This window comes from Equus caballus, chromosome 7 (assembly GCF_041296265.1).
Source record: "Equus caballus isolate H_3958 breed thoroughbred chromosome 7, TB-T2T, whole genome shotgun sequence".
Lineage (NCBI taxonomy): Eukaryota > Metazoa > Chordata > Mammalia > Perissodactyla > Equidae > Equus > Equus caballus.
The window spans coordinates 35,651,948-35,667,963 of NC_091690.1; the positions used below are offsets into that span (position 1 = coordinate 35,651,948).

Genomic DNA, 16,016 nt, shown 5'->3' on the forward strand with positions numbered 1-16,016 from the left:
GGGGGGAGCCAGGACTAATTAGGTGAGCAGAAGAGGAAGAGCCACCGGAATGCAGAATGGTGCTGAAAGACAGGAAGGAACTTGCAAGGGGCAGGGAGGTAGGGCCGGTCAGGCAGACCTAGCGTTGAGTTACCCCTGTAGGGTGGGCCCAGAATTTGCTCACCCTTCCTTCAGTACAGGCCCCTATCTGTGGGTCAGAGAGAAGGGCCCCACCTGGCTCCTCACCCGGAAGCGATTTCCTTCAGATAACTGATGCTCTACTTGTTAAGAAGGCATTAATGAAGCCTCTGCACTCCCACAAAGCTTTGTTCAAACCCATAGGCGAGCACTTAGCCTTGCATCCACATCTTCCCCATTAAACTGTGAGAGAAGGGTCAGGCCTCTACCATTGCCCCAACACCGAGCCATCACGGCGCTTGTGCACTACCTGGCTCTCAGTCAGCCTTCACCTGAGTGCCTCTGCCCCTCCAGGGAACTTTGGGAAATTGTCAGTCTAATGAGGGGGCTGAGCATCTCACACAAGCTCCAGATACCTTCGGGATTTCCAGGAAGGAGGCAGGAAGGGCAGGGTTAAAAAAGGGTTTTCTGCATAAGCTGTGAAAACAACCCTCGCCAGAAGCAAGCTGTTTTGAAGAGCAGAGTTGAGGAAAGGGGGGCCCTCTGGGTGGAAGGGACAGCAGAGCAGGGCTTAGAGCAGGGAGGCAGAGATGTATCTGATAAAGAGTAAAGAAACCCTCCCCAACACCTGGGCACTGGGCTAGGTGTCTGACAGACTTTATCCCATCTACTCCTTACCACAACGCTATGAACCAGATGCCATAATTTTGATGAGGAAACTGAACCTAGACAGGTCATCCACTTCGCCAAGGTCACACAGCTCGTAAGTGATGAGCCCTGGATGTGAACCTGATGCTCTGACTCCAGAGCCCTGTGTACAGCCTTACAGCACATAGCCTCCCAGGATTAGCCACTAAGTGCTTTTGTCTGGCTGGTGAGAAAAGTTAGAAATCAGAGTGAAAGGGAGATTATGAATCTTAGAATGGCCCTATTAAACTACCTCCACCCTCCAGCATTTCATGTGCATAGCTGTAGGAGTGCTTCCCAACCCACTACCAAGGAACACTGCTCAGGGAGATACTGACATTTCTACAACGAAACAAGTTTGGGAAATGGTATGTTATATCCTCCCCTCCCTGCTTCACAACGCGCTCATCCATGTCTCAGAAGCATGAAGAAGTCAAGAGGTTAAAAATCCCTTCATTTTGTTTAACCCATGACTCGCCAACATCTTGCCCATCGCATTTTGCAGCAGCTCTGTTAGTGCCCTGCAGAACAGTGCTCAGGCATGCCCTTTTGGGAATCTAGCATCGGCTTCAGTGGAGCGTGCCAGGGCCTCGTGTCGCTGGAGGACTGACTTCACAGCTGCCACACAGAACCTGCCTCTCCTGCAAAGAAACTCATGCTGCCACTGGCTGCGTGTGGTGTTTGGAAAAGTTGAATCTCCAAGCGTCATTTTTCTCAATTGTATAAAAGGAAAAAGGTATAAGCTCTTCCTTTGCAGGGTGTTAAGAGGACTCAATGAATGCAATAAGGGTTTCTTTCCCTCTCCCAGAGGCTCCAGCTTTTCCTAGTAGGTTTCGGGGAAATCAGGAGAAAAGGCTCATCGCTAAGTTTCTGCCCAGGGAGCAGCTCCGTGGATGCCCCTGAACCTACCTGTGGGCACGGAAGGCCCCGCCCCACGGGGAGACTCCTGCTTGCAGCGGGGAAGGCGCGCTGGGGCAGCGGCGACTCCCAGCCCGGAGTGGCGGCGGGAGGCGGGGCGGGGGCTGGCGCCTCGCTGCTTCCGGGGGAGCTGGCCGGCAGCGGGCCGCACTTCCCTCGGCTGGGGGCTCGCCGGCGCCCGAGCCCGCGCCTGGCTGCCCGGCGGCCGGGCGCCCCACGCGCAGGTGAGGCTGGGCGCGGCGCGGAGGGGCGGCGCGGGGCCGGGGGCCGGGGGCCGGGGCCGTGGGCGCGGGCGGGGGCGGCCTCGCGGCCGGGCGGGCCTCCGCGCAGCCGGGCCCCAGCGTCCCGGCCTCCCTTAGCGGCGGGAATACCCTGCCCTCCCTCCCGGCTTGCCCCTGCCTGCGGCACGTCTGCCCGATCCACCGCCGCCCTCTCCCCGGCTCCCTTTACCTGGCTCCCTCTGGCACCCAGAACACGGAAACAGAAGGAAATGGACCTCCGAGAAAGCTGTCACTTTCACTGTCGCAAAGAAGCTCGCGCCGGGAGCCCCTCCTTTAGCTTGGGTCGAAGAGCCGGGCTCGGTCAGGTTGTTTCCGTTTAACTGTAGTGTTTCTCCCAGCCTCCTAACATCCTTCTCTGCTCTGGTCCAGCCTCTCTTAATGGTCTATGTGGCAGTGTTTCGGCAAGAACAAGGCTTTATGTAGGTTTAACGACCTATACCGAGGCCTTCCTTCCACAGCCATTGCACGGACATCTCCCAGGGGCTAGGCACCGTGTGAAGTGCTAGAGTGACAGCGTTGACCGGGACAGATTCAGTCCTTCTGGAGACGGGTAAATAAGAATTCACAACACACCGATGAGTGCAGCTGAGCGAGGGGAAGTGTGGAGTAGTCCAGCAGCTGAGACGCCTAAGCCGGGGACGGGGAGGGTCAGGAATGACTGACTGGTGGAGAAAGTCACATCTAGTTATTTTTTAAACTTAAAAAAAAAAAATTGAAATACAACCTACATACAGAAAAGTGCACAAATCGTAAGTGTACGGCTTACTCAGTTTTCACATAGTGAACATTTCCTGTGTAAGCTGCATCCAGAATAGACAAAACATTACTCCAGAAGCCCTCTTATGCCCACCGCCAATCACTGCTTTCCCCTAGTGGTGACTACTCTCCTGGCTTTTAACGTCATAAAGTAGTTGTACTTGGTTTTGAACTTTTGATACCTGGACTCATGAACTTATTCTGTATGGCATTTTATATTCAATATATGAGTTTCACCCATGTTGCATTTAGAGTAATTCATTTATTCTCACTGATGTGTAATTTTGCATGGTATGGATAGACCACAATTTATTTCTACGTTCTACTGACACTTGTGTTGATGGACATGGTTTGTTTCCAGTTTGGGGTTAACCAGTGCTTAACAAGATTCTCATGTTGTCTTTTGGTGAACATATGTAAGCGCTGGATGTGTTTATGTTCGGCTTTAGAATATAGTGCCAGCGTTTTCCAAAGTGGTTTTACCAATTTACACTCCCTTGGGCAGTGTGAGTTCTACTCCTCCACATCCTTACCAATGCTTGATATTGTCTCTCTTTTTCATTGTAGCCATTCCACTCACTGCTTGGGCAGTGGTGTTGCACTGAGGTTTTAATTTGCCTTTCTCTGATGACTAATGCTGCATTGTTCATCTTTTCAAGTCTGTTGGGCATTTGAATATCCTTGTAGTGAAGTGTCCAATTTTCTGCCTATTTTTCTATAGATTGTCTCTCTTTTTCTTAGTAGTTTGAAAGAGTTCTAAAATATTCTGGGTAGGAGACATATTTATTGAATGTGTATTTCTAAATTATCTGCTCTCTCTCAGGAGACTGCCTTTTCACTGTCCTAATGATGTCTTTTGATGAACAGAAGTTCTTCATTTTAATGTTGTCTAATTTATCATTTTTCCCTTATGGTTGTATTATTTTTGTCCAGCTTTTAAAAATCTTTGCCTACCCTGGGGGGTGGGGGATGAGGGTGGGCAAAATGGTTGAAGGTGGTCAAAAGGTACAAACTTCCATTTTAAAATAAGTCAGTCCTGGGGATGTAATGTACAGCCTGGTGACTATAGCTCATAATACTGTATTTGAAAATTGCTAAGAGAGTAGATCTTAAAAGTTCTCACCACAGGAAAAAAAATTTGTAGCTATGTGTGTTGAGGGATGTTAACGAGACTTATTGTGATGGCCATTTCACAGTATATACATAGATCGAATCATTATGTTGTACACGTGAAACTAATATAATGTTATATGTCAATTATATCTCAATTTTAAAAATCAGGAAGGTAATCAAAGTCAGAAAGATCATCACCTATATTTTCCTCTAAAAGCTTTATTGTTATTCTCACCTATATCTACTATCCATTTGAGATTAATTTTTTTGTCTGTTATGAGATATGTGTCAGGATTCGTTTTTTCCAAGGCTATCTAAACTGACCCAGTGCCATGTATTAGAAAGACCTTCTTCCCCCGTTGCACTGCAGTGTCAGCTTTGTCATGAATCAGGAGACTGTACGGATGTGGGTCTGTTTCTGGACCCCCTCTTCTTCCATTCGTCTGTCTGTCCTTGTGCACCCAATATCACGCATGCTGCCCTAATTATTGTTGCTTTATAATAAGTCTTTATTATTCTGGTAGTGGAAGTCCTCAGCATTGTTCTTCTTTAAGATCTTAGGTATTTTTATCTAACCCTGCTGGCAAAGCCTTTTTCAAAAATATATAAAAAGTAGTCATTCTGTAAGCTCAAAACGGGCCTAATGTATAAGGGTATGATTGGCATAATTTGTAAACTCTATCCATCCATAAATTCACTGCTGACAATCTATATTACATTCAATGCCTGCATATTTACATGAGACCTACAGCAAAGTGAATACAAAATAAATTCACATCATTTTAGTGAAAAATGACCTTTAGTACATATAAGATATAGTTTCAAAACAAAGAGAATTTTTTAAAACTAAGAAACTGAAGTTTTCCAAAGGCCAATTTGCTACTTTTGCCAAATACAGCAACGTTAATTATAATGCTTCCCATTCATGTTTGGTTGTAAGATATGTTCCTATGTGACTGAAATGCAGCTGAAGTTTTAGATTTTAATAACCAAAGTAAAGTACTTTTGATTAATAATTAAATTTAAAATAGTAGGTGCTTTTATATGCATACATGCACACATAGATACATATATATATATATTTTTTGGAATATTTTTTGTGTGTGTGAGGAAGAGTGGCCCTGAGCTAACCTCTGTGCCAGTCTTCCTTTATTTTGTATGTGGGACACTGCCACAGCATGACTCGATGAGTGGTGTGCGGGTCCACACCCAGAATCCAAACCCGCAAACCCAAGCCACCAAAGGGGAGTTAGTGAACTCAACCACTTTAACACTGAGCCAGCCTTTGGAAGACTTTGACATTTTTTAAAGTCTTCCAAAATTTACAAATGTAGTGCCGAAAGCATATGTACCTCACTATATACTTAGCAAACATGATTTATTTTAATACAAGTCATAAGACTGCAGTTAATTAACCAGAATGCCATGATTGTTTTCTGCCTGCTAGAGTTCTATCTTAAATCTGAGTTTCTAGCAAAATCAGTAATTTAGAACTTATTTCACAAAATCAGCTCCAAGATTTGCTGGGCACTTTTCCATTATTCCACCACTTATAAACATAAGTAACAGTATATAGAGACTAGTGGCTCCTTGTATCAAAATTACCTGGAGAGCTCTTTAAAAATACAGATTCTTGGGCCCCACTTCTGAACTATTGAATAAGAATTTCCTGAGGTATCTATATTTTTAAAAGCTCTCTAGGTGATAACGATCTGCAGTTTGGTCTGAGAACCACTGACGTAGCTGACAAGACTGATCTTTAGGTACGTCAGAATGCTGGGGTACTGGTTTAACAAGTAGGTTCCCAAGCTTTACGCCCAGAGATCTGATTCAGTCACTTCGGGATGCAGCGCAGGAACAGGCCATCATTGCCGTTGACCCCTGTCTTTGTTTTCTGTGTTGTGTAACAAATTACCACAAGTTTAGCAGCTTAAACCAACACCTATTTATTGTCTCATAGTTTCTGCAGGTCAAGGGCCCAGGCAAGACTGGCTCAGTCTTCTGCTGGGATCTCACGGGGCTGTAGACCAAGTGTTAGCTGGGGCTGCAGTGCTATCAGAGACTCAACTGGGGAGGGATCTACTACCAAGCTCCCTCAGGTTGTTGTTTGTTGTCAAATTCATCTCCTTGGGTGTAGGGCTGAGGTCTGTTTTCTTGCTGGCTGTCAGCTGGAGACTGCTCTCAGCTTTCAGAGCTGCCTGCAGTTCCTGGACCCCTGGCCCTCTTGTGCCATGGCCAATTCTTCAGAGTCAGCAAGGGAGCCTCTCTCTAGTCTGCTAAGATGGACTTATAGACACACATACAAGTGTGCACACACATACATATGCACACGATATTCATATATGCTCTATTTATATATACACGTCTTATAGTAAATATACCTAGTATATGTGTGATATATATACATACATATACACGCACACCATATATAGTAACCTAATCATGTGAGTGACATCCCATAACCTTTGCCACAGTCTGTTGGTTAGAAGTCATGAGTCCTGCCCACACTCACAGGTGTGAATGTGGGGGCCACCCTAGGGTCTCTCCACAGTACGCAAACCACTCTACTGTACTGTGCCTATCGAGCCATTAACAATTAAATTTGGCACTTTAAGTGACATTGTCGTGCAAGTCCTAATGAATCCTGCCCTGACAAGTTTTCAGCAAGTGTTTGAGAAGAAAACTTAGCCTTTGAAACTGATGTTCTTAAAGTCAAAATCAAGTGAAGTGTAGATGATAATTTATTTGTCAAAGAAGTGAAAAACTCTTTCAAATAATTTAAACTTTTAAACAGACCAGTTCTTAGCACTCAAATGCTTTCTCCATTCATTGACCTGAGATACAATCAGAGAAAGTATATTAGTTTCCTATTGCTTCTGTAACAAATTACCACCAACCTAGTGGCTTAATACAACACATTTATTCTCTTACAGTTGTGGCTGTCAGAAGTCTAAAATGGACCAGCAGGGAGGAATCTACGTACTTGCCTTTTCTAGCTTCTAGAGGCACCTGCATTCCTTGCTGGTGGCCCCACATTACACCAATCTCTGCTTCTGTCGTCGGCATCTCCTTCTCTCACTCTGACCCTCCTGCCTTCCTCTTATAACACCTGTGGGATTACATTTGGCCCACCTGGATAATCCAGGATAATCTTCCCATCTCAAGATCCTTAATCACATCTGCACAGTCGTTTTTGCCCTGTAAAGCAGCATATTCACTGGTTCTGAGGATTAGGATGTGGACATCTTTGGGGGACCATTATCCTCTCTACCACAGATAGTAATTCCAGCCTAACAGAAATGTAATATGCATTATATAAGATGCATGTTCTAATCATGTGCCTTTGTAGGCTTCAGTAGACTTTCTGTATAATAGATATTGGAGACCAGTTAGATAGTGGATAATATTAAATACACTTGGGATTTTATACAGTGAAACTTCATAATATTTCCCTCATAGAATAAGTTCCTACATATAATATTGGAAAAGGCTTCTAAAAAACATTAAAGGTCTCATGCTGCTGCTCTTTTTGAAGAAGCTCTTTACTAATTTTTTATCAAGTCTTTGTAATTAGCTACAAAGTAGGTATTTAGGTATATATCATTCCACTTTATGAATTTTTTAAAAGCGCAAGGAAAAGTGACCACATGTAAGACCACTCAGCAAATCAGAGGACAGACAGAGCCGGTGATTAGAGCTTCCAGGTGGGCATTTGGGTTCATGATCTTCGTATCTGCTTGACAACTCTGTCTCCTGTATCTCCATATAGGACTATTACTAAGCCTCGTAGAGATTAAAGCGTATTTGAGTGTGACAGCTGCACAAGAAGTGAAAAGTAATAAGGAAGGTGCAGGGACTCCAGGAAGTAGACCCTGCGTACGGTTAATGAAACTTATCTGCCATCTTGCCCAATTATCCTATGTCAAAGATGCTCTTATTTTCTGTGTTTAAACGTTTCCATAACGTTGGTCACAAGGGGTTATATCAACCCACTTCCAGTGCCATATGCTGTTGGGCAACTGGATTTCTTTTTAACCAAGCAATGGAAAAAGGCAATGACCAAAAATTGTCCTGTATTGCAAAAAGGGCAAGTCATTTCATAAAAGGAGCAACTGAAACTTTTAAATCTATATCTGTTAAGTGGATTAAAGTATTATGTTAATTTTTAACTTTTAGGCTATCATTAAAAATATCAAATGATTCTCCAGTTTCTAAGTGTATCAAGACCAAATAATGAATTTTAAAATTGAAAAAATATTTAATCTAGAAAGCAAGTGGCATTATGTCTACTACTGGGGGAAAAGGACATCTTGAATGGTTGAAATGAAGATATCGAGAGACAGTGACTCCTGACCCGGAAAAGGATTTTGAAACCTAACAGCGGTTAATCAGGCACTGCCTTAACCTCAGCCCACCACTCAGGCTGTCTGAAATCTGAAGAATATTAGGTAGGAAAAGAAACTCATATCCATGCCAACATTTACCTTTGCGTGTCCTCTTGGCTGGCTTTGCAGCTGACTGCTTTTTTCTTTCAAACACCTCTCTGGTTCCTGAGCCCGCTCCAGCTCCCCTTTCTGCCCGCCTTGCCGCTGCCGTTTAAGTTCTCCTTTTTTTTTTTTACTTTTTGAACTTTGGTCTATTTTCATGAATCATCAGTGTCTCTTATGTTCATCAGCTTGGCATAAGAGTACTAAAAATTTAGCAGTGAATGAAACATTATTGTCCCGCGTTGAATGACATCCTATAAATTTTGAAACCCCTTATTTCAGTGTGTCTAACAACCCAAGTTGTTTCCATGTGAGTTTCCAGGGTTTTGTTCTGACCTCTGCAGATCCGTCAGAGTGAAAAGCAGTCCTCTGCCAGTTCCTCCACAGCGCTCGAGCCAAGTTCCCCACCAGCCCTGCATCTGCAGGAGTGTCACCAGATCACTGCAGCTCCAACTTGGATCAGGGCGGGCTCAGCTCCACATAGCGTCCTTCCAGAAACCTGGGCTGAGAGAGCCTCCACCCTAAGGGACACCCCAGTCATCGTGGTGGAAAGAGAGCATGCCAAGTTGCCCATCTAAGGTATTCTTGGTCCTTTGCATTTCCATGTAAATTTAGAAGCAGTTTGACAATCCCTTAACCCCCCAAAACAAAACCCTTCTGGAATTTGGGATAGCACCGATCTAAAGATTAGTTTAGGGAAAATTGATTATAATACTTAGTCTTCTAAACCATATCCCTCCAATATCTAGGTTATTTTAAATATATATAACCCACACTATTTTCTGAGCATTATATACCATGCACCACTAGCACTTTACATAAATTATCTCATGTAATCTTCACAATAATGCTGAGAAGCAGGTTCTAGTGTTATTTCCATTTCACAAATAGAGATCTTAAAGCTTAGGGAGATTAAGTAGCTTGCCTAAGGCCACAGTTAATAAAAGGAGAAAATCCAGGCACTCTGCCTGCAGTCTGCGGTCTTCACCACTGTGTGCCACTACCTCCCTGAGCTGACGGCCAAGGAGGGAGGGAGGGAAGGATGGATGAGGGATGGATGGATGGGTGGGTGGATGGATGGATGGATGGATGATTATTCAGGGGAAGGCAGACTTAGCAGAAAAGTCTCCCATGGTTTCTTGTGTGTGTTCTCTCTCCTGCTCAGCAGTTGTCTACTAGGATACATAATTATTTGCCCAAACAGTAACTGTCCTTTTCTTCCCATTTCAGCATTTATACAGGGAGTCTCTATAAAGAGCTGCCTGCCAGCTGCCCTTCCCCAGATCCTGAATGCACTCCTGGCCAGGTGGAGCAGAGAACAGTCACTCTACTGGTCATGCTGAGCTCATACTCTGTAAGTCTGACCACTCTACACAGATCTGGGTTTATCTAGAAACCAGCTCCAATCACAGTAGTGTCTGTGGGACCCGTTTAGAGACTGAGCCTCTTCAGGTATTAGGAGAGAAAGAACATCCAGAGCCCACCCACTGGGGCTGAGAGTAAGGTAAGTACAGCTTTTGTGATCCTTTCTCTGTCTGTTATAGGATGGCTGTTCCATGAGGTCAAGGCTGGGTCCCTTCCCTTCTCCTGCTTTACCAATGCCTGGTCTCATGGGGTTAGTTTTGAGCCCAACACCATGGCATCGTCATCCTCCTTCCCAGCTCCTCGATCCCGGTCCAGGAAGCCTCTGGGCAAGATGGCTGGTGAGTGGGAGTCAGCTCCTAATTCCGCTCTTTTTTCTGTGAGTGTAGTCCTCAATCTTCCTCTGGGCACGGTGGGAGGCCTGTGTAGCCCAAACACAGGGGAGAGACGCAGGGAGGCTGAAGATGGGCTGGTGCTCCTGCCTTGACCTCAGTGTCCAGATGCTTTGCAGCGACTGAGGAGAGGAGGCATGCATCAGTGGAAACTTCAGTCCTTGTGGCTCACAGGTTTTCCACATGCTCACCTGATGTTCCTATCCTGGAAACCATTGTGCTGAGTGCTTCACTCTGCATTTCTTGTCATCTACATCTTCCAGAACCATTCAGAGGAAGGAGCCGAGCGGAGAGAAAATAAATCAGTCTCTAGAATACCAAGCTTTCTGTCCCCATCAAAAGCTGGGAAACTGAGTTGAAATCATTCTAGAGTACTTACAACATACCAGACACTGGATTATCTCAGTTAATCTTCAACAACAACTAATATGAACCCATTTTACAGATGAGGAAAGGCAGACGTAGACTGACTTGCTTAAGGCCATACGGAAGCAAGCAGCAGGTCCACAATCCCATCTGTGTGCCTGACTCCAGTGTAGGTTCTGAATCACTCACTCTGTGCTCCTGAAGAGCTCTGCACAGTAGCCCTCTTCATTTTTACCCATTTGTTTTACTCCTTTAGCAACAATCTAGGATTTTTCAGGGCTAACCAAATGCCAATTCCTCCTCCTCTTTCTCTCCCAAAATGGGTAGCCCACCTTAATCTAAATCTACCTCCCCTCAGTGCTGAAAATGGGTCTGGGGACTGGTTGATCCTTACTCGGTTAATATAGCGCTACTTACAGACTCACAAATGGTTGACTGGTCAGCTCTAGGGGGAAGTTCTGGTTAGGGTAGGCTGGGGGTACTAGAAATCTAAGGGCCTGGAGCAGGGCAAAGCCGTCTTACCCAATCAGGCTGCTCAAACAGCCAGAGTTCTTATGTATTCCCCAAACCTTTAAAGATAGAGGGAATTTTTAGGCAAATCCTGCAGGATGTACAAAATAGCAGAGCATAGGTCTCTCAGAATAAAGTGGCCTTGTTTGCCAGTGCAGGGGAGATGGGCTGGAGTCTAGCCCCAGCCTGGGCCCCACCCTGCGGGGCCCTGAAGAGGCCACCTGCTGAGAAAACCAGGCCTGAGCAGTGTTTGTCCCCCCGCAGACTGGTTCAGACAGGCCCTGTCGAAGAAGCCCAAGGTACCTGTCTCTCCAGAAAGCACCCCTAGTGATGTGTCACAGCCGAGCTCACAGGACAGCAACCCACCTCAGTGCCTCAGCTCAGTCGTGTCTCCCACTCCACCACCAACAAACACGGGCACCAGCAGTAGCAGCAGCAGCAGCGGCCGCTGGAGCAAGGACTATGACGTCTGCGTGTGCCACAGTGAGCAGGACCTGGTGGCCGCCCAGGAGCTGGTCTCCTACCTGGAGGACAGCCCTGCCGGCCTGCGCTGCTTCCTGCAGCTTCGGGATGCAACCCCAGGCGGTGCCATTGTGTCTGAGCTGTGCCAGGCACTGAGCAATAGTCACTGCTGTGTGCTGCTTATCACCCCAGGCTTCCTCCAGGACCCGTGGTGCAAGTACCAGATGCTGCAGGCCCTGACCCAGTCCCCCGGGGCAGAGGGCTGCACCATCCCCCTGCTGTCAGGCCTCACCAGAGCCGCCTACCCCGCTGAGCTCCGATTCATGTACTTCGTGGACGGCCAGGGCCCTGACCACGGCTTTCGCCAAGTCAAGCAAGCTGTCATGCGTTGTAAGTTATGGGAGGAAGGGAAGGCGGTTTAGCCAGTGTCTGATCTACTTTGGCTTTTAGGAGTCAGCCACTGTAGCCTCATAGTTCAAAGTGCAGCCTCTGGAGGAGATTGTCTGTTACTGGGGCAAATTACTTAACCCCAGTGTCTGGGTTTCCTCATTGGTAAAATGAGAATGACACTATATGCCTCAATAAGTATAAACACTAAGTAAGAGTTCAGGACACAGCCTGGCACGTGTAAAGTACTCCTAACAGGCACGGCCCAGCACAGATCAAGTCCTCCATAAATATTAGCCATTATTATCATTGTTAGTATTAGGTTTCTTTCACTGAGGTCAGGTTCGAGATGTCCCCAAGAGCTGGGAAAATGCCAGGTGCAAAATAATAGGAAAGAATTGCCTACAATACGTGTATCCAGGGGAGGGCCATTATATTACAGTGGGTTTAGAAGTAAAGTAGATAAAAAGGTAGAAGAGGTGGGACCTGTTGGGGGACACAGAGATGCTGGGATTTGGGGAGGGTGACAAGCCCTGTGATTCTGTTTGGTCTCTTTCAGATCTGCAGACCCTCAGCTGACACTTGTTATATCACCAGGGGCCCCAGAAAGTTGGAGCAAAGTTGGAAATCAAGTTAGAAAGCCCAGGGCCCGGCAGGGCCTTGGGTTCCAGCAGATGTGATAAGGTGTAAGGAGCCAGTTAGCAGCACTTTGTATGTGATCCTGGGATCAGATTGTGCCTCAGGCTTGCATTACTGTGGGCTCCCCAGGAAGGCCACGGGGATGCTGGGGACTCCCCCAGGAAGGCCATGGGGATGCTGGGGACTCCCCCAAGAAAGCTGTGGGGAAGCTGGGGACTCCCCAGGAAGGCAGTAAGGAAGCTGGGGACTCCCCAGGAAGGTCATGGGGAAGCCAGAAATTGGAGGTGGGAGGAGGAGGAGGTGCTGATACCAAGATGATTACCAACGTTTTGCCTCCTGCCTAACTGGACATGAAGCCTGGCGTATACCTGTGTCTTCCTCCCCTGGAGTCGGGCGCTGGTGTAGAGAAGCATTTCTCCTCAAGAGGCGACTCACCTGATTAATGAGCTGGAAGCCTGGACTGTGTGCCTCAGCGTGTATGGTTTTCCCAGTCGAGCATCGAGTCCTTCACACTCACTTTACTGCCTTTCTCTTTCCCAGGGACATCATTCATTTCAGTAAGCTACATGAAGATGCATTCAGCACTGTACTCCATTTATTTTTATTGCATGGGTGTCATTGAAGACTCAAACCTAGAAACCGTTCTGAATAGAAGGAGAGGGCAGGGACCAGGTAGGGTGAAGAGGAGGAAAGCTCAGACCTTCACCTGGCATCAAAAGCCCACCCACTGATGCTTTGACTTAGGGGGGCCTCATCAGGGGTCTGGCTGGAGCTCACGCTTTTACCTCTGCACTGAGAGGGACTGGCGTTTTTCTTCTGGCAGCTGACTATGCACCTTGTAGGACAGGCAAGGTTTCATTCATCAGTTCTCAATAAAATTTTTCTTTGCCACAGCCACCTCCCCCTACTCAATAAAAATTTGTTGAACCAAAATGAATTTTATTCCCCCAATGTGTACTTTTATGCCTCTTCTCTCACTTTCCCCACCATGTCCCCTCCTTTTACTGAAAAAATTTATATATATATTTTAAATTCAGATATAATTGACATATAACATATTAGTTTCAGGGGTACAACATCATTTGATATTTGTATATATTGTGAAAAAATTGATATCTTTAATTATGAATTATTTTATTACATGCAAAAGGACTAAGGAATAATGTAATGTACACTCATGTACCTACTACCCAGCTTAAGAAGCAAAACCTTACAATCCCTATGGTGCTCCCTTTGTGCCCTTAATTACATTCTCCTCCCTTCTCCCACCAGAAGTAACCACTGTTCTGAATTGTGAACTTATCATTCTTAGCTTTTCTCCAGAGATTTATTATATGTGTGCATCCCTGGCGACATATTTACTTTTACATGATTTTATACTTTACAGAAATGGTATTATGTTTGTATTCTACACATTCCTTTTTGTTGTTTACCACATTTGTAAGCTTTATCCGTGTTGATGCATGTAACTCTGTAAATTCATTTCCACTCCATTATGTAAATATACAACTATTCAGTCACACAGTCTTTTACAGATGGACATCTGGTTGTTTCTAGTCTTTTGCTATTAAAAACACTGAGCCTATGAACATATTTGTACATGTTTGCATGAGCAAAATTTTCTAGGATTTAGCCTAGATGAGGAACAGCTGGGTAGTAAAAATACACAGCTTTAGTTTTGGTAGAAGATACCAAATTTTCTTCCAAATTGGTTGTGCCAATTTATGTTCTTCCCATTTGTATGTAACATGTCTTTCATGTTCTTGCTAACACTTGGAATTGTCAGGTTTAAAAATTTTTGCTAATCTGGTAGGTGAAAACTGGTATCCTATTGTCATGATGTTCCTCCTTTCCTTTTTACCTTGTTTATGAAAAAACTATAGATCATATACTAAAAAAGAGAAGCGTGTGATGAATCCCCATACAGCCATCACCCAGCTTCAACAATTACCAACTTGTGCTGAGCTTGTTGCAATAACCCCACTTGCTCCCTCACCCCCAGATTCTTTTGGAGCAAATCCCAGGCATTGTTTATTTCTTCATCTTTAAGGCTGTATCTCTAAATTATTGGAAGTTTTAAAAACATTGTGTCTTTTAAAGAACAGAAGTTTTTTTTTTTTAATTTTTTTTTAAGATTTTATTTTTCCTTTTCTCTCCCCAAAGGCCCCCGGGTACATAGTTGCGTATTTGTAGTTGTGGGTCCTTCTAGTTGTGGCATGTGGGATGCCTCCTCAGCGTGGCCTGATGAGTGGTGCCATGTCCACGCCCAGGATTCGAACTGGTGAAACCCTGGGCTGCTGTAGCGGAGCAATGAACTTAACCACTTGGCCACGGGGCCGGCCCCTATTTTCTTTTTTTTCTTAGGAAGATTAGGCCTGAGCTAACTACTGCCAATCCTCCTCTTTCTTTTTGCTGAGGAAGACTGGCCCTGAGCTAACATCCATGCTCATCTTCCTCTACTTTATTATATGTGGGACGCCTGCCACAGCATGGCTTGCCAAGCTGTGCCATGTTTGCACTGGTGAACCCCAGGCTGCCGAAAAGTGGAATGTGCGAACTTAACCACTGTGCCACTGGGCCGGCCCATATTTTTTAATATTAAAAACTTTCATCTATTCCTTCGTAGTCTGTGTTCTTGTGTCTGATTTAGGAAATCCTTCCCCACTCCTGTATTTTCTTCTGGAAGTATTTCACATTTAGGCCTTTAAGCCACTTGGATGTTTTGTTTGGGTTTTTGTTGTTGTTCTTGCCTCCTAACTCAGAGATCCAACTTTGTTTTTCCATTTGTACAGCCATTATTTACCGACTAGTCCATCCTTGCTCCCACTGATTGTGATGTCACTGCTGTCATATACTGTCATATGCAGGGGTCTACTCCTGGGTTCTCCACCCTCCTCCATTTGTGTGTTTGTGTATCCCTGTATCAGTGGCACACTGGCTTACTTACTATGGTTTTTAATAAGCTCTGATAACTTGTAGATTGATTTTTCCCACACTCTTCCTATTCATCGAAATCACTTTGACTTTTCTTGTTCCTTTACTCTTTCATATAAATTGTTTATTCAGTTTGTCAGATTCCAGGAAAATGCCTGTTAGTATTTTTATTACATTACATTGAGTTGAGAGATTAATTTAAGAAGAATAGATGCTTTTATGATATAGAATCTTTCTCTCCATAAAAATGGTATGTCTTCATTTATTGATGTCTTCAAATGTATTTCAATAAAGCTTATAATCTTTTTCCATGTTGGTCAGTCACATCTTTTATTAGATTTATTCCTTGGTACTTCATATTTTCTGTAGCTGTTCTAAAAGTTTGTGAGTTTTTTTTTAATTAAGGTTATGAAAGTTAACATCCTTGTGAAATTACAGTGGTACATCATTATTAGTCATGTTGTAGGTACACCACTTCACCCCTAGTGCCCTCCCACCACCCCCCTTTCCCCTGGCAACCACCGATCAGTTCTCTTTGTCTATATGTTAACTACCACCTATGAGTGGAGTCATACAGAGTTCGTCTCTGTCTGGCTTATTTCACT

At 44.9% G+C, this 16,016-nt stretch overlaps 1 protein-coding gene across 11 annotated transcripts; it reads left to right on the forward strand.

Annotated features, from left to right (window-relative positions):
* Positions 1 to 1,806: 1,806 nt before the first annotated feature.
* TIRAP (TIR domain containing adaptor protein) lies at positions 1,807 to 15,720 on the forward strand. 11 transcript variants are annotated; one of them, XM_070273915.1, is made up of 9 exons: positions 1,831 to 1,946; positions 2,462 to 2,553; positions 6,806 to 7,576; positions 8,140 to 8,320; positions 8,704 to 8,938; positions 9,590 to 9,713; positions 9,904 to 10,062; positions 11,254 to 11,841; positions 12,398 to 15,720. In XM_070273915.1, exons 7-9 carry the CDS (start codon positions 9,996 to 9,998, stop codon positions 12,415 to 12,417), a joined length of 675 nt encoding a protein of 224 aa, XP_070130016.1. In that variant the 5' UTR covers positions 1,831 to 1,946; positions 2,462 to 2,553; positions 6,806 to 7,576; positions 8,140 to 8,320; positions 8,704 to 8,938; positions 9,590 to 9,713; positions 9,904 to 9,995; the 3' UTR covers positions 12,418 to 15,720. The 11 variants fall into 11 exon arrangements, with proteins under 11 accessions (XP_070130013.1, XP_070130021.1, XP_070130020.1 ...); XM_070273916.1 differs by having other exon boundaries at positions 7,501 to 7,576; XM_070273913.1 differs by lacking the exon at positions 6,806 to 7,576 and having other exon boundaries at positions 1,823 to 1,946.
* The last annotated feature ends 296 nt before the right edge of the window (positions 15,721 to 16,016 follow it).